This window comes from Tachyglossus aculeatus, chromosome 1, assembly GCF_015852505.1.
Source record: "Tachyglossus aculeatus isolate mTacAcu1 chromosome 1, mTacAcu1.pri, whole genome shotgun sequence".
In the NCBI taxonomy this organism is placed as follows: domain Eukaryota; kingdom Metazoa; phylum Chordata; class Mammalia; order Monotremata; family Tachyglossidae; genus Tachyglossus; species Tachyglossus aculeatus.
In genome coordinates this window covers 154,353,946-154,379,183 of record NC_052066.1, presented here as the reverse complement: position 1 = coordinate 154,379,183, position 25,238 = coordinate 154,353,946, and the positions used below count along the sequence as shown (strand labels likewise).

General features: G+C 42.7%; 1 protein-coding gene and 1 non-coding gene across 2 annotated transcripts in view; one reads left to right on the top strand and one right to left on the bottom strand.

Annotated features, from left to right (window-relative positions):
* CLMN (calmin) overlaps positions 1–25,238 on the bottom strand; it is a 133,756-nt gene that overhangs the window by 16,257 nt on the left and 92,261 nt on the right. Inside the window, exons 3-9 of the mRNA XM_038766346.1 lie at positions 22,956–23,051; positions 20,198–20,281; positions 15,379–15,471; positions 13,044–13,234; positions 11,354–11,547; positions 9,920–10,002; positions 6,976–8,859 (exon numbers count right to left, since the gene is read on the bottom strand). Coding sequence (XP_038622274.1) covers positions 6,976–8,859; positions 9,920–10,002; positions 11,354–11,547; positions 13,044–13,234; positions 15,379–15,471; positions 20,198–20,281; positions 22,956–23,051 — 2,625 coding nt within the window. The remainder of the gene's footprint in view (positions 1–6,975; positions 8,860–9,919; positions 10,003–11,353; positions 11,548–13,043; positions 13,235–15,378; positions 15,472–20,197; positions 20,282–22,955; positions 23,052–25,238) is intronic.
* Positions 1,179–1,316, top strand: LOC119936299. The gene has a single exon (XR_005453698.1). It is a non-coding gene; the product is annotated as a small nucleolar RNA SNORA7 (small nucleolar RNA).

Here is a 25,238-nt window from a genome sequence, read left to right as displayed (position 1 = left end):
GAGTACAAAATAACAGAATTGATAACACATTTCCTGCCCGTGACAAGCTTACAGACTAGGGGGGATGTAAACAAAAGATAGACCCAACAACCTCTAGATTGTAAGCTTATTGTTGGTAGGGAATATGTCCGTTATATTGTACTCTCCCAAGCACATAGTACAGTGCTCGGCACACAGTACTTGCTCAATAAATATGACTGATTGATTAATAATAATAATAATAACAACAGTGGTATTTGTTAAGCACTTACTATGTGCCAAGCACTGTTGTAAGTGCCAGAAGGGGGTCACAAGGTAATCAAATTGTCCCACGTGGGTCTCACAGGCTTAATCCCCATTTTACAGATGAGGTAACTGAGGCACAGAGAAGTTAAGTGACTAGCCTAAAGTCCCACAGCCGATAAGTGGCAGAGACAGGATTGGAACCCAAGATCCCTGACTCCCAAGCCCGGGATCTTTCCACTGAGCCACGCTGTTTAACTGATTGATAGAAAACATAGATCCATTAGGATCCAACAGACTTTTCTAAAATACTGCTTTACACATATCTCTCCACTCCTGAAAATCCTTCAGTGATTGCCCATTCCTCTCCTGAAGGCACTCAATCAGCTCTCTCCCCTGTACCTTTTTCTCTTCTCTCTCACTATTCACCTCTCTCTCACACCCTCCCTCTTGCCTGGAATTCCTTCCCTCTACACAACTGGCAGACTGCCACTCTCCCCATCTTCGCAGCCCTTCAAAAATCATATTTAAGAGAAGCAGCGTGGCTCAGTGGAAAGAGCAACGACTTTGGAGCCTGAGGTCATGGGTTCGAATCCTGGCTCTGCCACTTAGCTGTGTGACTTTGGGCAAGTCGCTTAACTTCTCTGGGTCTCAGTTACCTCATCTGTAAAATGGGGATGAAAACTGTGAGCCCCCTGTGGGACAACCTGATCACCTTGTATACCCCCAGGGCTTAAAACAGTGCCTTGCACATAGTAAGCACTTAATAAATGCCATCATTATTATTATTATTATTATATTTCCTCCAGGAGGTCTTCTCTGATAAATCTCTTCTCTCCTCACCTTATTTCCTAGACTGTACTCTTCCAAATGCTTAGTACAGTGCTATGCACTCAGTAAGTGCTCAATAAATACAACTGACTGACTGATTGATTTCCTCCCTCCTACTACCAATCCTCCTCTCAGGATTGCACCTGGAGAGTTTCCAGTACGCTGCCAGTCTCGGCGATGGGAGGGAGGGTCAAGCAGAGGCCTACCCATTCCATTCCTAGCTTGGGCAGTGGCTAGCGAGTGGAAGGCAATCTGCAACAAGTCAAAACTCACCTGTGCTGGGCAACAGTGGCACGAGAGAGAATCGAGGGTAGAGACCAAAGTTTACTGCACGGAAGAAGGCAATGGTAAACCACTTCTGTATTTTTCCCTAGAAAACTCTATGGATACACTACCAGAATGATTGCTGATGGAGGTGGGTCATTATGGGAGAGATGTGTCCATAGAGTTGCTAGGGGTCAGAAACGACTTGAAAGCATAAAACAAATAAGATTACCAGTCCAGCACTTCTGAGTCACCTGAGCACTTGGTTACTCACTGCCCATGTTTGTACAACTTACGCAGACATCTTTAAACTCTGTTAATTCCCTGACCTGTAATTTATTTTGGTATGTTTCCCCCACTAGATTGTAAGCTTCTTGGGGGCAGCTGTCTATCGATAGATCAATCGTATTTATTGAGTGCTTACTGTGTGCAGACCACTGTACTAAGCACTTGGGAAGTACAAGTTGGCAACATATAGAGACAGTCCCTACCCAACAGTGGGCTCAGAGTCTAAATGGGGGAGACAGAGAACAAAACCAAACATACTAACAAAATAAAATAAATAGAATAGATATGTACAAGTAAAATAAATAAATGAATAACTAGAGTAATAAATATGTACAAACATATATACATATAAACAGGTGCTGTTGGGAAGGAGGTAAGATGGGGGGATGGAGAGGGGGACGAGGGGGAGAGGAAGGAAGGGGTTCAGTCTGGGAAGGCCTCCTGGAGGAGAAGAGCTCTCAGTAGGGCCTTGAAGGGAGGAAGAGAGCTAGCTTGGCGGATGTGGGGAGGGAGGGCATTCCAGGCCCGGGGGATGACGTGGGCCGGGGGTCGATGGCGGGACAGGCGAGAACAAGGCACAGTGAGGAGATTAGCGGCAGAGGAGCGGAGGGTGTGGACTGGGCTGGAGAAGGAGAGAAGGGAGGTGAGGTAGAAGAGGGCGAGGTGATGGACAGCCTTGAAGCCGAGGGTGAGGAGTTTCTGCCTGATGTGCAGATTGATTGGTAGTCACTGGAGATTTTTGAGGAGGGGAATAACATGCCCAGAGCGTTTCTGGACAAAGACAATCCAGGCAGCAGCATGAAGTATGGATTGAAGTGGGGAGAGACATAAGGATGGGAGATCAGAGAGAAGGCTGATGCAGTAGTCCAGATGGAATAGGATGAGAGCTTGCTGTATTGCAATCTCCTAAATACAGTATAGCGCTCTGCACAGAGGAAATACACGATAAATAAAAGTGATGGATTATAAGATCCTACTGAGCAGGGAATATGAAATTAGCTTCTAATTTACTTTTCCAATTGTTTAGTACAGTGTGTGGTGCTCAGCAGGTGCTCATAATATTCCATGACTGCTAACCTTGGAACCCCCAGATGTTATGGCCATTTATAGAGGAGCAGCATGGCTTAGTGGAAAGAGCCCGGGCTTTGGAGTCAGAAGCCATGGGTTCAAATCCCGGCTCTGCCAATTGTCGACAGCTGTGTGACTATCGGCAAGTCACTTAACTTCTTTGTGCCTCAGTTCCCTCATCTGTAAAATGGGGATTAAGACTGTGAGCCCCCCGTGGGACAACTTGATCACCTTGTAACCTCCCCAGCGCTTAGAACAGTGCCTTGCACATAGTAAGCGCTTAATAAATGTCATCATTATTATTATTATTATTATTATTAAATCAGGTGAACCACATCAAAGCAAGTGTAAGAACTTCTATGGCTAAATCAGTGATGGGATGGCACAATACCCAGTTTTGGGGCTTCTTCAGTGAGAAACACTTGCCAACACAATATTTATTTCTATCAGGTAAGGTGCTTCTGAAGACCAAAATTCAGACACAGAACATACATAGCAAAAGGAAAAGAATGGCCAAGGTTGCCAAGTTGGGAAATTAAAGCCTTTTTAAGGAGTGTCATTTAGGACAACACACAGGAAGGATTAAGGTTTAGGAGGAAGAGAGTGTCGCATTGTGGGACTTTCCTCTGGAGCTGGGCAAACCCGCTCTGCAAGTTTTAGGCGGAAAGGGCCTTGAGGGCTGAATGCATAAACAAACTGAAATGGAAATCCTCATGGCAAATGTACACCTGGGCAAAACTCATCTTCTTGAATGTGGGTGCTGCAGAGTGAAGCAGCACAGAGGGAAACTCAACCAAATCTTCTCCTTTCTCCCCGGGCTGCTAAATCAGGCTTCCAGGATGGAAGGAAATGGGGCCCAAGGGATGCTTCTGACCAGATGGTAAGCTCGTTGTGGGCAGGGAATTTGCCTAACAACTCTGTTGTAGTGTATTTTTCCAAGTGCTCAGTACAGGGCTCTGTACACAGTAAGTGCTCAATAAATACCATTAATAGATTGATTGAACACACACAGTAATTGATTGATCAATTGATTTCACTGCCCCCACCCCCCACCCCGCATCATTGCTGTGAAGATCCAGTTTCCATTTAACTTTCCAGGCTGCTACTGTTGATGATAATGAATGTGTCACAATCAAATGTGTGCAGAGCATTGTATTAAACGCTTGGGAGAGTACAATATAATTGAGTTGGTAGATGCGATCCTTGCCCAGGAGAAGCTTACAATCTACAGGAGGCAATTGCAGTTTACAATGTAAGCTCCTTCACCACTGATAACCACCTCAGATCTGTGGGGTTTGGGAAAAGGCAGTTAAAGAAGGCCACACTTGTCTTTGGCACTGAGGATCCGGATGACAGTTTCAGGAAAATAGAGCCCAAATGATTTGGCTCAGCTAAAAAATTTCACAGAAATTGTAGTAGGCGAGAGGAAGCAAGAGTCAATGAATCCCAAAGGACAGAGGGTTGGGAGTCAGAGGTCATGGGTTCTAATCCCAGATCTGCCACTTGTCAGCTGTGTGACCTTGAGCAAGTCACTTAACTTCTCTGAGCCTCAGTTACCTCATCTGTAAAATGAGGATAAAAACCGTGAGCCCCATGTGGGACAACCTGATTACCTTGTATCTACCCCAGAGCTTAGAACAGTGGTTGGTACATAGTAAATGCTTAAAAAATACCAACATTATTATTATTATTATTATTCTCAGCTGTGTGACTTTGGGCAAGTCACTTAACTTTTCTGTGCCTTAGTACCTCATCTGTAAAATGGGCATTAAGACTGTGAGCCCCACATGGGACAACCTGATTACCTTATATCTACCCCAGCGCTTAGAACGGTGCTTGGCACATAGTGATCACTTAAATACCATCATCATTATTATTATTATTATACTCCAGGGCTGCAAACAGTTAGGCGTCGGCAAGGCTCCACCACTAGCTGGGTTTCCTTCTTTGCTTGGCCTGAGGCAAGTGTCCCATTCGGCCTAGGCCTCATATCCTCCCCCTTTCCCAATCCTGGCTCCAGGTTGGATGGGAGCAGAGCCAAAGGAAGCAAGCCAAGCATGCTCTACTCAGTGATGACAACGTGGCTTGCTTTGGAAGAAGAGGATGGAGATTAAATCAGTCGGTTGGATCTTAGATGGAGATTAAATCGGTTGGTTGGATTTTACCAGTGTACTCACGTTCCGATCAAGACCGGAATGTGTAGCCCAGACCCACGGTCATAAATTGGAAGTGTCTGGAATGTGGTTCCGAGGAACAAATAAAGGCCAAAACAGGCCTGTTTGTTGTTATATTGTACTCTCCCAAGTGCTTAGTACAGTGCTCCGCACACAGTAAGCACTCAATAAATATGATTGAATGAATGAACAGATGAATTCATTCTAGTATGAATAATTTGCAAGCATGGGCCTCATTTGAAATAATAATGATGATAATTATGATATTTATTAAGTAATACTAATAATTATGGTATTTGTTAAGCACTATGTGCTAAGCACTGAGGTAGATACAAGGTAAGCAGGTTGTCCCAGGTGGGGCTCACAGTCTTAATCCCCATTTTACAGATGAGGTAACTGAGGCCCAGAGAAGTTAAGTGGCTTGCCCAAGGTCACACCACAGAAAAGTGGCAGAGCGGGGATTAGAACCCACCACCTCTGACTCCCAAGCCTGGGCTCTTTCCACTAAGCCACACTGCTTCTCTAAGTACTTACTATGTATCAAGCACTGGTCTAAGTGCTAGGGTAGATGCAAGCTAGTCAGGTTGGACAAAGTCCCCATCCCACATGGGGCTCACTAAGTTGGAAAGAGGACAGGCTGATCACCTTGTATCCTCCCCAGCTCTTAGAACAGTGCTTTGCACATAGTAAGCGCTTAGCAAATGCCATCAGTTGAGGAAACTGAGGCACAAAGTGAAGTGATTTGCCCAAGGCCACGCAGCAGACAAGTGGTGAAGCTGGGTTTAGAACCCACATCCTATGACTGCTAGGCCTGGGCTCTTTCCACTAGGCCACACTGCTTCCCCTCTGCCCTGAGTGAGGAGTGCAGGATGGACACCACTGACACCAGAGGTACTGTGGGGCCTCCGTCCCTGCGGCCCTGCTTCTATGGAGGCTGGGGATGGTCCGGCACCTCAGGGAGCATGTGTGCGAGGTGAGCGTTGCTGAGGGAGGTGGGCCGGTGGGGTCTAAAGCTGCTTGAAAAGGGCAGGTTTGCTGTGTGACCGCCCCGAGTCCGGTCTGGGACAACATGGCCCCTCAGCATCCAACTTGTCACCTGTCCAGCTGCACTGAGCCCCCACCGCAGCTTCCCCACCGCTTCTCTCCTCCCACCAACCCCATGCCTCGAACTTGACCACTGTGCTGCTTCTGACACAAAAGAGGCCCAAAGTGGCCTGCTTGATTCTGCCCCATAACCTCTCACCTACTTCGTCTTCCTCCCTCCATTCATTCATTCACTGTTGTATTTATTGAGCACAATTGTGCATACAGCCCTGTACTAAGCACTTGGGAGAGTACTATATAACAAAAACAGATGCAATCCCTGCCCACAACGAACTTCGTGTCTAGAGCAGGGGAAACAGACATCAGTACAGATAAATAAATTACAGACTTGTAATAAGTGCTGTGGAGTTGGAAGTGGGGATGAATAAAGGGAGCAAGTCAGGGTGATGCAGAAGGGAGTGGGAGGAGAGGAAAGGAGGGTTTAGTCAGGACTCTTGGAGGAGACGGTTCTTCAATAAGACTTTGAAGCCGGGGAGAGTAATTGACTGTCGGATTTGAGAAGGGAGGGCTTCCCGGCCAGACACGGGACAGGAGCGAGGGTTCGGTGGTGAGACAGATGAGATCGAGGTAAAGTGAGAAGGTTAGCACTACAGGAGCTAAGTGTGCGGGCTCTTCCCTCCTTTCTCTTTCAGGGACAATATCCCAAGATGGGTAGGATGGCGGAGTGGGGAAGCAACATTCCAGGGAGGGGTAATCTAAGAGCTTCCTGCAGAAGGGGGCAAGAAAAAGGAAGAGGAGGGAGCATCCCCCAAAGACCCACTGGGTTGGAATGCTGCACCCCAACCTCAGTGGCCTGAGAGCAACTTTTCAGTCTGAGCTGAAGTATATGGTCCCACAGGGCTGTGGGGCGACAGAGTTATTCTAGGAGCAGCAGACCACATGGAGAGGAAAGGAAGCCCCTTCTCTTTTCCCCTTTGCTCAATTTCAATTAATAACACACAGTGAATGAGAAAGCTGCAGTGTTTGTTGTTTTTTGGACAACAGCTCTGATCATTACTGACTGCAAGAATACCGAAGTTGTTACCTGTAGACTTTCGGGAAGATTAACAGTCCAACCGGACCCAGGATCTTTCTCTTTTGTCATGTCTCTTTTCTGCCCCACATGGTTTGAGGTCATAGCGGCTTCTTCACATGGTTTTGTCAGAACAGTGGCATGGTCAGGATCTGTTGGCTCGATTTCAGTAGACACAGTAGCCAACTGGGTCACCGGAATAGTATTTTCCGTCTCTACACATGACGTCTGGGCAACTCCTTCACTGATTAGCCCCACTGGGCCAGATCCATATTCTCGTAAACACTGAGCTGATGTTTCGGGAAGTGTTTCCCTGCTTTTTGAGCCATCAGGGCTGGAGGAGGAGTCTGCAAATGCTTCCAGAACTGCCGATATGGGAACATTGTAATGCGGATAGTAAAAAAGATCATGGGGAATGACGGAAACTTTAGAAGATGAGGTTGCCATCAAATCAGCTCCATCTCCCTGCTGGCTCTCCTGGACATGAATATCCTCGAGGCTGACAATGCTCTGTGATGATATTGAAATGTTATCTTCCTGATCCCTTGGCGATGCTCCTGGACCTTCAGGTCTAGCATCCTCCACTCCACCACACTCCCCTTTAGTCTGACCAGCAGACCCCTGTTGTACCTGCTCACCTTGCTCAAGTCCTTTAAATAAACATTCCTTTTCCAAAGGTAAAATGTAGTTGTACATTTCTTCTTCTTGGAAAGTTGTTTCAGGAGACAGCCTCGAAACAGCCTTTTCTGGATTTTGGGGCTTAGTTGAGGGTGTATCAGAAGTGATAAAGGGAGTGCCGGGAGGACCGTTGACACACAGGCTGATCGAGGTTGAACCTGTCACTTCAGGGTGAGACTTCGATCCCTTTCTAACCACCTGTTCTGCATCATTCCCAAAAGAATTGGCCACCGCGCTGCTTTTTCCGTAAATCGAAGGAAAATCATCTAGAATTTTGTTGGAGACAGTCGAATCTATTATTTCCTCGTGTTCTAAAGAACCAGTCCTCTCCAACTGTTTAACATTGTCCTCCAAGGAATCTGGAATAACGATAGCTTTTTTGTCATTAGCTGAAAGAGGATCGTCCAGTACTTTGTTGGCAGTAGAATCCACATTGTCACTGCTTTCCGGAGATACCTCTGAAGACAAAAGTTCAGAGTTACCCTCTGAATAACGAGCTCTCTCAACAGCATGCTTTTCATCTCTATATGGAGAGCCAACCTGGATTTTGTGCTTAGCGGTATCTGTTATTTCATTACAACGCTCTGGTGTCTCTTCCTTCAACTGCTCAGAATCAACTTCAAAAGAGTCAGCAGGAAGAATGGTATTATTTCCATCAGCCACAACAGTTGGTGAGAGGCTACTTTTCTGTTCCAGGGGCTCATTCAATGAACTTGTGCTCCATTTATGTGGAGTCAGCACATTTCCCAAAACCTGTTCACATGTATCTGACTCAAAATGGTCGGAACTCATAATTGGCAGAGAGTTAGGCCTTTGAATCTCTTTCTTTGGTAATAAAACAGACGGCTCTGACAATGACTGATTGAGGTCAGCTGACTTCTTTGAGCACCCTGGTATTAACTGATCAGTAAATGGAGACATCTGGTTATTTGAATTGTCTGATACATGAGAAATCTCAAAATTTGAACTATCAGAGAAACCCAGACCAGCAGGGTCACTGAGGTGTTCATCAGACGGAATCTTCTCCCACACCCCTGGGGCATCACAAACAAAGACTTTTGGAGGAGGTGGCTGGCTAGTTTCATGATTAATGGTATATGCACGTTGTCCGTTTTCATTAAGAACAAAAATCTTGCCCTCTTGTTCTACAGGTGTCTCCTTGATATGGACAAAGGTTGATTCAATTGGAAATTCCTTATCAGGATCTGGAAAGTCCTCCTGTAAAGAATTACAATGAAGACATAAATACAAAGACTTTTGACTGGAAAACACTTATCTACATTTAGGACTATCTCTGGTGTGCTCATCAAAAATTTGGGGGTTTTATTGTGATCTGTCACAAAAGTAAAGATGGAAATTCTTCTTTCTAAAGTTTCCCACAAAGCATATGAATGCAGCATCACCTCCAAGATGATGATATTGATTGTATCTTGTGTCCTTTATGGTGTCTAATGTCATTTGAAATTTAAGTGCAAATAAGATACCTTAAACTTTTTTGAAAAAAATCAAGCTAAATGGATAGGAGCAGTAGCATTAAGGGTATTTATCACTTAAAATCCCGTAATAAAGGATTCCAAACCATTGGTCCTTTTGATGTATGCTCTGCGCACAGTAAGTGCTCAATAAATATGATTGAATGAATGAATGTGTCTGGCTTCTGGTTGTTAATTTAAGATACTGTGAGAAAATTTCACAGAAGTTTGATTTTTTTTTTTTTCCTGAAAAGAAAATTGTACAAATTCGCTTTGAGTTGGGACTTTAAGGGAAAATGTGGAATGACTCAGCATGGAAAATCCCAGCCCATAAACTAGTAAGTTATTTCACTGCAAAATTTGCAGAAATGAAACAAGCCTTGGCAGAAATCCTCAGAGAAGAATTGCCATTTGAGGCAATAAAATATTTTCTTTTTGCAGGTTGACTATTGTTGAGATTGTCTAATCTAGAATCTTAAAGCAAGTCAGAGGGACTTTTGTGGGGGCAGATGGAAGACACAAGCTTTCATATGTACTAGGGTCGATTGGTTCCAACTGGGTCTTATGTCTTGAAATCTTGTTGTTCTGCCCCACTTTAAAACTGAATATGGATAAGATGGTCAGAGTAACAAGATTCTCCGGCACAACTGGGAAGGCAGATTTTAATGGACTTTTAAGAAACTCTGCATTTCTCAAATTACCAGTAGCCGACCCAAGAATGCATTCCAAGCTCCAGCTTCTCCAGTGACAAACTATGAAGAAATAAATTAAGGATTTCAGGGAGTACGAAGGGAAAACAAACTTACTCCTTCCAGTTCTGGAAAGTGCTCTAGAAACTGTGCCACATAGGTCATGACCGACTGTTCATCTGGGGTATTCACCATTACATCTGAAATTAAATCACCAAATATTGAGCTGTGACCATACCCCTACCAAATACAAAATAGGAACCATGAACCCTTGCCCTATCCCATTCCCTAGGCAGTTAATTGCCTTTTCTACTCAGTGATATGAACATTCTTCCTCCCCTTAGCCAAGTGTCTATCTGTAAAATGAGATTAAGATACAGTTCTCAAGTGTATCACATAAAGAGAGCAGCATGGCTCAGTGGAAAGAGCCCAGGCTTTGGAGTCAGAGGTCGTGGGTTCAGCTATGTGGATTTGGGCGAGTCGCTTCACTTCTTTGGGCCTCAGTTACCTCATCTGTAAAATGGGGATTAAGACTGTGAGCCCCCCGTGGGACAACCTGATCACCTTGTAACCTCCCCAGTGCTTAGAGCAGTGCTTTGCACATGTAGGCACTTAATAAATGCCATTATTATTATTATTAAAAACAGAATATAGATTTGAAGGTGGTTACCTAAACACAGTTTCAGGTTGTTGTTTTTTTTAAATATTCTCTAAGGTCAGCTAAATTTGAGGATGGATATGTATGTGTACATGTCTGAAGGATGTAGACTAGCTTTCACCTCAGCAGCAAGCAGAGAGATAGATACAATGGTTTTCACCTTTGCATCTAAAGAAGGAAGAGCTCTTTGTGAGGAGTGAATGTATCTACCGACTCTGTTATATTGTAGTCTCCCAAGCTCTTAGTACAGTGTTCTGCACATAGTAAGCACTCAATAAATACCACTGACTGATGGACGATCATCAATTGTTCCTCCAAGAGTCCCACTCCTCCTGTCAATGTCAGAATTGATGTAATAGTAGTAATGATAATGATGACGGTATTTATTAAGTGCTTAATATGTGTCAAGCACTGTTTTAAGCTTTTGGGGTAACCCAGTAATAGCACCGCAAAAGCCCTGAAGTCAATAAACGCATCTGGGCTTCAGTAATACATGGAGCTGTGTGAAGCCGTGGCATATAAAACATCATCATTATAAATAACAATAATTAATATCATATTATATCATTGGGTATATTATAATATACCATTAATAATCAATATTAGTATTAATACTACTACTAATAATGGTATTTGTTAAGTGCTTACTATGTGCCAGGCAGTGTACTAAGCGCTGAGGTGGGTACAAACGTATAGAGTTGGACACAGTCCCAATCCCACGTGGGGCTCACAGTCTCAATTCTCATTTTACAGATGAGACAACTGAGGCACAGAGAAGTGCCTTACCCCAGTAGACAAGTGGCAGGGCCAGGTTTAGAACCCATGACCTCCTGTAATTCCATCCCAGGGAACATTTTAAAAAATTAAGGCAAAAACCTGGAGGGGATTGTTACCTTCTGGTTCTAGAAGCCTAGGTATATGAAGTCTATCCTGTGCTATGCTGAAGGCTCTCTCCAGGTTCTCCCGAGCTGAATCCTCCAGAGCTTGCTTCATGTCTACTAAAGTGGGGTCTATTGCTTTGATTACGGCCAGGAAAGCAAGACCGCTCCGCCAACTGGCCGCAAAGTCCTGAACTGCAACCCCGTATCTAAACAATGACAAAAACACTTGATTAGGGCACGAATCAGAGTTCACACAAATCTACAAAATGCAGCAGCCTTGTCTCCTAAATGGAAACCAAACGGTTAGTCAACCAGGTTTCAGAAGCTGAGAGATTGCTTTGGTGCTCTCAGCCTCCAGCCCATTACCCAGCAAATAAATTTTTTAAACCCAACCATGGGACTCACACTTCATATTTCCCAAGGATTTCTATTAAGGAATGGAAAAAAATGAGGGCGGGTCCAGCAGACCAAAAGTCAACGAAGAAATATTACATTTCTAAATTTCTATGTACTAAACTTTCTCCTCTGTAAATGGGCAATTGATGAAAGAGCCTCCAGTTTTAAAGCTGTTTGTTCAAATAGCCGTAGCTGTGGAAAAATATTTCTGTAGTTATTTTCCCCCAGTGATCCTGGGTTATTCATTCAATCATATTTATTAAGCACTTATTGAGTGTACAGCACTGTATTAAGCACTTGGAAAAGTACAGTACAAGAATAAACAGTGATATTCCCTGCTCACAAGCTCACAGTCTAGAGATTTCCCCACTCTCAATACTACCCATCTCTCAGAACAATTTCCCCACTCTCAATACTACCCACCTCTCAGAACATGACTTCTAAGTAATTATTATTGTTGAAAGTTCCCTAACTTTCTACCTTCACTTCATGGTTTAGATTAATTGAGAAAGTATAAAGGCCACAGGATCATTCTAGTCAACAAACAATTAACTGCAAAAACTGCTCCCAGAGAGGATACTACAGGAAAAAAAGGGATAACACATTTACCTACACAACCTGAGATTTATTATCTGCAACCCTCCCTGCCCATCCAAAGGAATCACATCATTTGGGCATGCAAACTTCTAGCCTCAGATGCAAAGTACAGCAAGTGATGAAATTCCACTTTTAAAATTACACTGGTTGCAGATGGACTGTCAATACAAAAATGTGTTTCATGGGGAGTCTGGTGAACGACAACCTGATACAGAGAGGGAGACTAGACTCAGGGTTGAGCTGTTGCTCTTGCTTCTGTTTTAAGAGGAAAAAAAGTGGTAATTAGTTTTACATAAAAGTAAATCTAACCGCGTGTGGAAACTCTACATGACATCCCAGGTCTCCAACATCCAGTATCTTCACCACCAAAAAGAGTACAGCATTTATTTCTGTTCACGCTGGTCTGAATATCAAGCAAAGCAAGTTACACAGAATTTAAGTTGTTAAAAATTAAGTTCTGAAGAGATATTGGAGAGAGTCAAAAGTCTTGAGAATGTGCGGCATCTTTGTTTTGCTAGCTCTTTCTTCAGCGACTGCAACTTGGAAAGTTTTCCTCCTCCTCCTCCATTGTTGCAGCCTAACCTAGTTTCACTCTCTGGTAGTTGAATAAAAATAATGATAGTATTTACTAAGTGTTTTCTATGTGGCAAGTTTACATCTAACAAAAGATAGAGAAAACCATAAGGTGTTTAAGAGGGAGTTGACTTACTTTCTGGTTCTTTTCTGAACCCAAGCTAAGAGGGCTCTAATGGCTCTTCGCTGGTCCTTGACTGACACAGCCACATTTTTCTCAGTGTTGGGAGTGGTGGGGTGGGAAGAATCTGAATCAGTCCCTCCAAGTCCAGACGACAGGCTGGAAGAGGAGGAGTTTCTATTTAGGTTGCCAGTAAGCTCCTTAATCTGGGGAAGGCAAAGCAGAACGTCAAACCATGTATCACATCAGTGCTTTATAAGTTCCACTTGGGGGAAAAGTAGCATGGATTTGTGAGCAGAACTGTTTAAACTTGGTCAGAAAGGCAAATTATACTTATACTTCCTATTACCGACTACGTGCCAAGCACTGTACTAAGCAGTGGGGTACATAAAAGATAGGTTGGACATGGTCCCTTATCCCACATGGGACTCACAGGCAAAGTAGAAATGGAGTGGGATTTATGAACGGGAAATTGAGCAGGAAAATGAATCACAAAGACATTCTTACTATGCACGATAATTAACACCCTATGTAAGAACCCTAAATGGGCACTGCTTTGACTGTGAGATGGTGATTAAAACAGAAATTGAAGGATAAACAAACGACCATTTCTCTTTTAGGTAGTGGCTGTTTTCAGAGGAGCCAATTCAAAAGTCAGAATACATTCCCAGGTCTAAAACTAATTCCCTGACCATGCTGATAGAGAAAACAATTCACATACCCTACAAAATGACTGATTTTGGCAACCAGCCACTGTTGTCTTCCTCAAATCTTATTGAGTAAAATCTACTTTTAAAAAATGCTAGTCAAAAGACCATGCACAACACTGAATTTCCTCCGCCATGGTTAACTGCATGAGTGATTTGCAGTTTTCCATTACACAATTTGCTTATTTGATTATCTGTTCCATGCAGGCAATTTAAGATTCTTCACATCTCATTTAAGCATTTTTTTAAAAAATAACCCTATTGAGTTGGAGGTGCTTTTTTTTTTAAAAAAAATATTCGGTTCCCCTAGTTCCACTGGACAATTTCAAAAAAAGCTGAAGAATCCCTGGGGGAGAAATTTTTAAAAGTTGATGCTCACCTTCGAGGAGAGATTCAGTTCAGAATCAACTGGCCCAGATAGACTATAGGGTCACCAAGCATACCTTGATTTTATTCCTAACATATTACAAATTTCTCACAAGCTGGACTGAAGGAGTCTCTTTCTGGGAACCTAGGATTATAAATCTGGACCAAACACTAACTTTTATTTCTACTCTCCGTGGATAAGAATCTGTTGTGTTGGAACCAAATAACTGTCAATGAAATTAACTGACTAATTGCAAAGTAAGCAGCATGGCTCAGTGAGAAGCAGCATGGCTCAGTGGAAAGAGTAAGGGCTTGGGAGTCAGAGGTCATGGGTTCAAATTCCCACTCCGCCACTTGTTAGCTGTGTGACTTTGGGCAAGTCACTTAACTTCTCTGTGCCTCAGTTCCCTCACCTGTAAAATAGCGATTAGGACTGTGAGCCCCATGTGGGACAACTTGATCACCTTGTATCCTCCCCAGTGCTTAGAACAGTGCTTTGCACATAGTAAGCACTTAACAAATGTCATTATTATTATTATTATTATTAATAGCCTTGGTAGTATTTATTGAGTGTCCACTTGGTATAGTAAGACAATATACTAAGCATTTGAGAAGTACAAAACATGGAAGTGACACATTCCCTGCCCATGCGGAGCTTACCTTCTAATATTTATTCATTCATTCAATTGCATTTATGGAGCAGTTACTGTGTGCAGAGCACTGTACTAAACGCTTGGGAGAACTAAGTAGTCAAGATAAACAACTGAATGTATAAAAATAGCCTGGCTTTAATGGAAAGAGCATGGGCTTAGGAGTCAGACGCTGTGGGTTCTAATTCCGGCTCCACCACTTATCAGCTGTGTGACTTTGGGCAAGTCACTTCACTTCCCTGTGCCTCAGTTACCTCATCTGTAAAATGGGGATTAAGGCTGTGAGCCCCATGTGGGACAACCTCATAACCATATATCTACCCCAGCACTTAAAACAGTGTTTGGCACACAGTAAGTGATTAACAAAGACCATCATTGTTATTATTACTATTATAAAAATGTGGAGGGTGGGTATCAATAAGTTCATAAGAGAGGAGGTGGGATTTTAGGTGGGCTTTGGGTGTGGAAAGAGCTGTGATCTGTTTGAATTTGGGAGAGAAGCCTTTCTGAGTCGGGGGAAACATCATTAGCAAGAGGATGGAGGCATGAGAGCAGAGAGTTACATACAGCTAGAAGGTTATCTTGGGAAGTATGAAGAAAGTGAGCTGGGAATAGCAATGACTTTACCTGGAAAAAGAGGATTATGTTCCAAATCAGTCCAAGTACCAAAGAGGAGTTTCCATCTGCTATTTCAGCTGCATCAATGCTAACTAGTTTTACCTATATAAAAAGAGATGATATGCTCAAGGGATATTTTGGGGAAAATCACACAGAAAACTCGAAGTTATGCATGGCACTATTCACACTGCAAAATTCAAATGGAATTAAAAAAAAACACCTGGTGGTGAGGAAGATATGAAGTAATCTTTCTGATTAAATGAAAATTTACTGAGATTTTTGTTTCCTTTTCTCTGCAGGCTTTTCCCTCTCTGTCCCCCTCATGGCCTTTTACACATTAGCTGCCCACCATCCTTCACTCCTATCTTGAAAGGGGATTAAATGGCCATTTAATCTGTGATTGAAAGCCAAATTCGTAATGGCAGACAATGATAGGGTAATCTCTCAGAACTGAAGAAGCATATGGCTATACGATTACAAAGTCACCCAGAGACATGGGCTGTAGGCTAGTTATTCCACGCTATTGGATTTATTTATACCAGTCTTTCTAAATCAAGGAGCAGTAACTGGCTGTGATTTTCAGTGAGGCAAGGTACAGAATCAATCACACTCCAGTAGTGGAGGTGAAATAATTGGAATGGAGAAACAACCTCAGCATGGTGTTATCCTACTGTCAGGTGGATCACGGTCAGTCCAGTTTCAGTTATTATTATTATTTTTTAAATAGTATTTGTTAAGCACTTATTGTGTGCCAGACATTGGATTAAGTACTGGACTGGAGAAGGAGTGTGGCTCTGTGGAAAGAGCCCGGGCTTGGGAGTCAGGGGACTTGATTTTTAATCCCTACTCTGCCACTTGTCTGTAGTGTGACCTTAGGCAAGTCACTTAACTTTTCTGTGCCTCAGTTACCTCATCCTGGAAAATGGGGATTAAGATGGTGAGCCCCCGTGAGACAACCTGATTACCTTGTACCTGCCCCAGTGCTTAGGACAGTGCTTGGCACAAAGTAAGCACTTAAATACCATTATAATAACAATAGTAATTAAGTGCTGGGGTAGATAAGCAATCAATCTTACTTATTGAACACTTACTGTGTGCAGGGCACTGTACAAAGTGCTTGGCAGAGTACAATATAAACAGAGTTGGTAGAAACGTTCCCTGCCCACAACAAATAGCAGATACCAAGGTAATCAGATTGGACACAGTTCCCTCTTTTATAGATGAGGTAACAGGCACAGAGAAATGACTTGCCCAAGGTCACGGAGCGGTCAAGTGGCAGGGTCAGGATTAGAACTCAGGTCCTCTGACTCTCAGGCCCGTGATCTCTCCACTAGGCCAAGTGTTTCTCAAACCTAGGTTTAGACTGGAATTGGGGAGAGGGAGCAGAGGGACAGGGAGAACACGATATACATTGATTTCCCCCAAATCACAGAGTTATGGTTAGTATTATCCTCTGGCCTGCCATCAAAATAAAACAAAAATCTGAAACTAAGCTGTTTAAAAAAGTTTCTTCTCCAAAAAAATTCATCATCAAGCCAAAAATAAGCAAAAGAAGGTAGATGCTATTTTCCTAGACTTCAGGAAAGTAGAAAGTAGAATAGAAAATAGAGAAACATCATGGCCTAGTGTATAGTCATGAAGACCTGAGTTCATTCATTCAATCGTATTTATTGAGCGCTGACTGTGCAGAGCACTGTACTAAGCGCTTGAGTTATAATCCCAACTCCTCCACTTGGTGCTGTGTGACCCTGGGCAAGTCAATTAATTTATCTGTGCCTTAATTACCTCATCTGTAAAATGGGGATTAAGGACTGTGAGCCCCATGTGGGACGTGGATGTGGACTGTGTCCAAACTGATTACCTTGTATCCAGCCCAGCACCTAGTATAGTAAATGCTTAAGAAACACCACTTGAAAAAACAGAGATTTGTCTACAGTGATATATGATACAGTAACCTGCTCCACATAGAAGCTACGTAGTAATAATAATAATTGTGGTATTTGTTTAGCACTTAATATGTGCAAAGCACTGTACTAAGCGCTAGGGTAGATACTAGCTAATTTGGTCCTTCATGAGGCTTTCAGTCTAAGTAGGAGGGAGAACAGGAACATTAACAGATGAGAAAACTGAAACACAGAGAAGTTGAGTGATTTGCCCAAGGTCTCGGCAGGTATGTGGCAGAGTCAGGATTAGAACCCAGGTCCTTCTGACCCCTAGGCCAGTTCTCGTTCCACTAGGCCACAGTGCTTCTCTGTAGTAGTTGTAATAGTAGATATCCTCGGTCATTGGGAACAGGGACAGATTAGGTAAATGAAATTTCCAGGTCTCCCCATAGTCCCTACTTTGCTCAAAAGTTTTCACCTATTTTGCAAGAGTTGCTAATAAAGCGATAAAACTGGCCAGCGAATTTCACCTCCTCTCCCTTCTCAGAGGGTGGTGCCAATGGGAAGTGCAAAACTATCAAAAAAGATGGGTAACAGGAGAGGGGGGAAGGGCAGAGGGCCCAGATAATCCATAGGTTGGATAATCAACCCCTCAACTGTAGCCTGTGATTTCAAGACCATAGGTTGCATCACTCTAACTTAGTAATCATAAGTCCTGCTTTATTCATAGTAATGTCTGTCTCTCCGTCTCGAATGGAAGCTTGTTTCGGCAGGGAACGTGTCTGCTCATTCTGTTGTACCATACTCTCCCGAGCATTTAGTACAGTTCTCTGCACATAGTAAGTGATCAATAAGTATGACTGATTGATTGATTTAATAAAATAGGAGAACTGCCTTAACCCTCACTGCTCTCCTACTGCAGACTTATCCCCGAGTCAGACTGACACAGACTCAATTCTCCAGGCAATTCAGCAAAAAAAATAACTTCTGCTTTTCTGAGTAATTCCAAAGAGTATAGATTTCATTCAAAATACTTCAGTCACTGTCATTGTCTAGACCAGACCCCCGTTGGACTGCCTTTGACCTTGAACAAGTCATGCAACTTCTGTGTGTCTTAGTTTTCTCATCTGCAGAATAGGGACTCAAAACCTATTCTCCTTCCTATTTAGACTGTGAGCCCCATGTGGGATAGGGATGGTGTCCAACCTCATTATCGTGTATCTACCCCCATGCTTAGTAAAGGGCTTGGCATGTAGTTAGCACTTAACAAATACTTTAATTATAATCATTGTTATATAAGGAGTGACTAAGCTGTGGAAGATACTAAAGAAAATGCCAGAAATACAGTGTCGCCTAATGGAAACAGCACACTGGTCAGGAGACCTGGGTTCTAATCCCGGCCCTGCCACGTGCCTGTTTTGTGACCTTGGACAAGTCACTTCACTTTATCCGAGCCTCAGTTTTGACCTCTGTAAAATGGGGACTAAATTCTACTCCCTCTTCCTTAGACTGTGGGACAAAGACTGTGTCCAACATGATTATCTTTGCCAGTACAGTGGTTGGCACACTATAAGCACTTGACAAAATTAACTATTACCTGAGGCATCTAGGGAACTTCTCAGGACAGACCACAGGCCGGAGTGCGAGGTTTCTTTGCCCCCTCACAGAGCCCATCACAATCCTCTGGGAGGTTGAGAAGCTGAAGGATGGGCTGTCAGAATTAACATCGTACACCCGTCTGCTTCTTTGTGACCCAGGTTCACTTGTTTCAATCAATCACATTTATTGAGCACTTACTATACTGTTCTAAGCACTTGGGAGAGTTAGATTGAACAGAGTTGGTAGATTTCTCCCCTGCAGGTAATGAGTTTACAGTCTAGAGCTCCACATACATCTTTGCCAGAACTCTGCTTAGCGTGCTGCTCACTAGGTGGGATAAATGTACATCCCCCGGTACTCTGAGTAAGCTGCACAAATTTTCCTTGAAGGCCTGAACCGTGGGGCAGCTAGTCCAGCCAAATGGACAGTTCTGCTTGGAAATACGGCTGTGGGGACCTGGCTTCTATGGATGCCTCGCTGAGACCCGCAGGGCACCGAGACTCATAACTCTCTGCTCTGATGCCTCCTCTTAGGATTTTTGAAGAGGCAAGAACATAGGCCCAAAAGCACAGGGTACATTGAAAAGAGAAATATTTCTAGAGCTCTAGAAAAATTAGATGAGGGAGAATCCAATTAAAGAAAAAAAGATTGACCTGAAAGAGTTGTCCATTCCTATTTTGTTTACCAAACGCATTTTCCTCTTTTCCTTGGACTCATGCTCATCTCAGCCTCATTTACAGGAGACCAACCTGCTGTGTTGTTGCAAATCGTTTCCATCCAGGAGTTTAAAAAATACAGGCTGTTTCCTTTCAAAATAACCCAAGGCCCACGGCCACCCACCCACTCTCCAGTGATCCCTTGCACAGCATATGTAATTCCTACAATTTCCTTTAATACAGACCTTCCAAATCTTTAATCCCAATGAGAATTTACATCAGCAAAACTACAAACTTTGTTTCTCAAGTGACACTTAAGAGATGACTATTTTGGGGGTTGGAACATGATTACGGTTTGAATCGAAAAAGAGCATTTGTTAAATAGGTGATTAACAGATAACACAGTTATTATTGGGACCAAATCTGGATGAGACTCGTAGAGACAATGTACTTTAATTTACATGGGTGGAGGGATGGGGCTATGTAATGTGCCTTTAGCCAGTAAGGGGTGAAAAGGATTTCCCACCTTTTGACAAACATTTAGAACTGGGAATCTTGACAATTTAGTTAAGGCACAGACAAGCATGCTCCTTTGTTAGGCTCATGAAATGCCAAATAAGCCTTCTCTTCTTGCAACCACTATCACATGAACAAAGGACATTAACACATTGCACAAAATAAAATACTCACATTGCTGTCCTCCAAAAACTTAAGGGCTTTCGCTATGTTGTTCAACCGAAAAATACGATGGGATGAGGACTTATATTCATGCAGCTATAAAAACAAAATACAACAATTTAAAACACTGAGTGATGGATTCTATTTTATATTAAAAAAAACTACATTTTGCTTCAGCTTGGTTTACAAAAAAAAAAAGATTTAAGGCTGACAGCTTAGACTCCTTGCACTAGCTAGGTCAAAGCTTCAGCACATGCATTTCACTATGTGGAACAGAAATGGGGTTAGCAATTTAAGTGGAAAATCAAGACAGCTATTTTCAGACTCTTGATGGGTTAGCCATTTTAGTCCAGTGAGTAGTGAGAACTGAAATAGGTTAAACAAATAGCACATTAGTTCAGACTTTCTTTAAATTACACTCTGGATTTTTACATCCTCTCCCTTATCTACCCGCTTTGCCCCTCCTCTTCCGCTCTCTCTAAAGACTTTCTCCAATATTTTCTACTGACTGAACCGAATCCTCTGTAAGCTTCATCAGGCAGTTCCTAAATCACTGAACAAGCCTCTTCATGACTGCAACAGATGTTTCTGTTTCCTAGCCAACAAGAGCTCTGGACACAGTTTTTCAAGGGGATAGAAAGAGCCAATAGTGACTGAAATCTGGAAATGTTCACTCCAAAACCAGGAGCCTGGGACAACTCTAAATGAACACCTAGGAATGAAAGGAGGGTCTCTTTATGAAAATGTACATGGAGGCTGGTAAAGGAAACTTCCCCTACTTGGTCACTTCAACTTCCATGAAATTACAGGTGGGCTCCTTAAGCAACCACACCTAGAAGTGATCATCTCTTTGCTTCAGAAGGGAAGACTTCCAACTGGAGAACTGTGAGCTCAAATCAATCAATATTTAGTGAGTACGTGCTGTGTGTAGAGCACTGTACTGAGTACAACAAAACAGAGTTGGTAGACTCATTCCCTGCCCACAAGGAGCATAAAGTCTAGAGGGAGGGGCTTACACCATGTGGGACAGGGACTATGTCCTATCAGTTTATATTCTTTCTACCCAAGTCCCTAGTTCAATGATTGACACATAGCACAAGTGCTAAAAAATCACCATAAGTATTATTTACATTATTTAAAATGTTAACTCCCTAAGCCCAGGTACAAGCTGTAAACAGGGACCTACTATGCTTACAAACTATTATGTTTACAAGTCATGCTTTTGTTTTTATGGCATTTGTTAAGTGCTTACCATGTGTCAGGAACTGTACTAAGTGTTGGGGTAGATACCAGCTAATCGGATTGGACACAATCCATATCCCGTATGGGGTTCACAGTCTCAATTCCCATTTACAGATGAGGTAACTGAGGTCCAGAGAAATTAAGTGACTTGCCCAAGGTCACACAGCAGGCAAGTGGTGGAACCAGGATTAGAACCCAGGGCCTTCTGACTCACATGCCCATGTTCTAGCCACTAGACCATGCTGTTTCTCTGCTGCCCCAGAGCACACTCGCTGAAGGTTATTACTGGAACACTTTCATGCAGCAACTGGCCTCATGAACAGATTTGTTCACAGGCAAAATATTTTCATTAAGCTCATCCAATAAGGCCAGCCATTATTTTGTCAGTTAGGAGGCCATTGTCATCATCATCAACAACATTAGTACTATTATCAACAATATTAACTCTATGTACCAACTTTATAATCCTGTATTTTCCTAAGCACTTTATACAGTGCTCTGCACACAGTGAACATTCAACAGATACCAACAGATATTTGGGGGCAACTACAGTGTGCAGAGCACTGTAGTAAACATTTGAGAGAAAATTGCCTTTCCTCTTGCAAATTAAATTCAAGGCCTGAGCAAAGCAGCGTGGCTCAGTGGAAAGAGCCCAGGCTTGGGATGCAGAGGTCATGGGTTCTAATCCCAGCTCTGCCACTTGTCAGCTGTGTGACTTTGGGCAAGTCACTTAACTTCTCTGTGCCTCAGTTACCTTGTCTGTAAAATGGGGATTAAGACTGTGAGCCCTACGTGGGACAGCCTGATCACCTTGTATCCCCCCAGCGCTTAGAACAGTGCTTTGCACATAGTAAGTGCTTAACAAATGTCATTATTATTATTATTATTCCCTTGAAAGGCACAGTTTTAAATCAGCCTTAACAATACTACAAACTGGGATGTGGCAGGTGCTCATCACCCCCATTTTCTGTTGAGGAAACCAAATAAAGTTTATCACTGATAGTCTACCCCCAGGAAGAGCTGTTGGGATACAGCTTGAAAAGGCCCCAGGGGACACAGCCTCCCAAAGTGCTTAATACAGTGCTCTGCACACAGTAAGAGCTCAATCAAAATAATTGACAGAATGATAGAGCAAAAATAGCCCCCCCCCCCGCCCCATTTCCCCAAAACACCTAGCTGCTTCCTCTCAAATGATGCCTCAGAAGTATTTCTCAGCAGAGGGTCTGAAAATTCAGGAAGCTGGTGTCTACTTTCAGACTAGATAAATGTAAGTATGAATTATGGATGAATTTAAACCTCTAAGCATTTATAAAAGAAGGTTTGCTTAAAAAACACCTAAAAACACTCCTCATGAGCCAAAAACCTAGTTGCATAACACAAACCGCAGTGCCGAAAAAGGGCTAGATCTCCCTGAAGACTCCAATTATACCGTAATTTTAAAAACAGGATACATGGCATCTGAGGGGATACCTACATACAACAGACATCAGCTCCAAGCATTTCCCTCATCCCCAAGCTCTATACATACCAGCTTTTGCCCTGACAGGATTTCTAACAGAGCCATCAAGATTTTTCCATCTTGAATATCTAAGAATAAATCTTTCACTTCCAGGGGCGGCTTACACTGTGGAGAAAGAATAGGGAAAAGTGTTCACTGTTAAACAACTAGGTAGTCAATTTAAATGATGAAATCCAAATCACTTTTCAAGGGAAGATGTGGTAATCATGGAAAAGGATCCCCTTCCCCCAGCCACAATTCTGACCTCTATTTAACTCCTGGGCCTGTTAGCCGGGAGAGCAATCATTCTTTAAAGGAAAAGGGGATTTTAGCTGTCTCTTGGTTTCAAGTACCAGATACCCTTTGAAGGTCCAGAGCTGTCTGGAAACCTCTTCAAGGACAATCAGTCCGTCTAAAGACATTGGGTGAGTGCACATGATAGTTGATTGGTCCAGGGATATGTTTCAGTCAAGCCCGGCTGCAGAATCCCCACTGAAGAAGGGATTGCTTTACTGTTTTGACCCAGCCACTTACTTCTCAATCCCTTTGGATTGATCCCACTACCGTTTGATAAACAACAGAGAACTGCAGTACAACAGTTCCCTATAGTTTGGAACAGGCCCTTATTAGGAACCGCTTTTCTTCCCAGCCACTCAAAAGCCTCTCCAAATTCATCCACCATGTATGCATAAAAACCCCCATACTTCCACAGCAGGAGAGAAATTTTTGTGACCAAAAAGCTATATTTTTTTTTTTCCGGATCCTCATCCCAATTTTGTCATGTGTCAGGTCAAGCAAGAGCACATCAGGTTATTAAGACACCAAAGAAACACCCGTGATGAGATGTGGGCACATCCAAACTTTTCCCAATAAATAGGTAGCCGAAAAAATAAAAAAATTGCTAAGTGACCTGCAATGACCTTGAAAAAGCTTTCCTTCTGAGTTAAGCCTGAAAAATGATTTCATTTGACAGTTCCAATAAGACTTAAGCATCATCATCACCAGACACGATTTTTGTCAAAGTACACTCTGCTTTGAGGCAAGGGGAAAAAAAAAGTTGTAACTAATCCAGATAAAATACTCCATAGTCCTCTTATGTTCCTCAGACTTCATATGTTTGGTATGTCAGAATAAACAGCACCCCACAGCTTTCTTCATGATCTAATTCTTTTTGTAAATTAAAGAACTTTTCAGAAGTCAGACAGTCAGCAAATATTTCTGACAGCCTTCGAACGGCATTTAAGCCTGGTCCTTGGAGGAGTCTCTTTTATGGCATCGACAGTCCTTGAAAATTTCACAGTAGAAAAACACCACCATTCATTTACTTTTGCTTATTAGGTAAAAATTTCAGGACACCTCTGGGTTCCCTGAATGGAGGACACTTCTCACCTCCTCCTAAAAAGGGCAATTAGGACCTTCTGGCAAAGTTCCAACAACCAGCTCTAATACGTCAAATGTTGACTTAACTGGTCAAAAGACTCAGTTTTAGAGATTTTTTTTCTTTTTGGGTTAATGATGTTCCACGCCATGAGCACTGCCAGTAATATCTTGACAGTCACACATTATTTATAATCACGGAGTAATATTTGGGCCTAAATGCATCTCCTTTCCCTTGAAGAATTTAGTAATTATTAATATTGGTATTTGAGAAGCACTTACTAAGCATCAAGCACTACTCTAAGCACTGGGGCATATAAAAATTAATCAGGTTGGATGCAGTCCCTGTCTCACATGGACTCATGGCTCTAATTAGGAGGGGGAACTGATATTTAATCCTCATTTTACAGTTGAGGAAGCTGAGGCACAGGGAAGTACAGTGACTTGCCAAAGGAATTGGTGGCAGTCTTTCCAATATCTGGGGAGCAAGGTTGGTGGTAAGATGTGGCCCCATTTAAGAGTTAGTGAGGCACATGCCAATAATTGCTAGCTAAGGGAATGCCAAGAGTAAGAAATGGGAGAGGACTTCAAGACTCTAATTTATCTGTTATTTCTTTATATTAATGCCTGTTTCCCCCATCTCAACCGTAAGCTCATTGTGGGCAGGCAATGTGTCACTTTATTGTTGTATTGTACTCTCCCAATCGAGTAGCACAGTGCTCTGCACACAGGAAGCACTCAATAAATATGATTGAAAGAATGAATAAAGGGACTTTGATTCTAGTTCTAGAACTCCAACTACTCAGCATCCGGAATGATTTTTTCCATCTTCTAGGGATTTCCTTTTGTTCTGATTAAGAGCATGAATAATTTTGAGCAGAACAAGGAGCATAAAAAAACCTACTTAAAATAATATGCTTCATTATGCATGCCGGT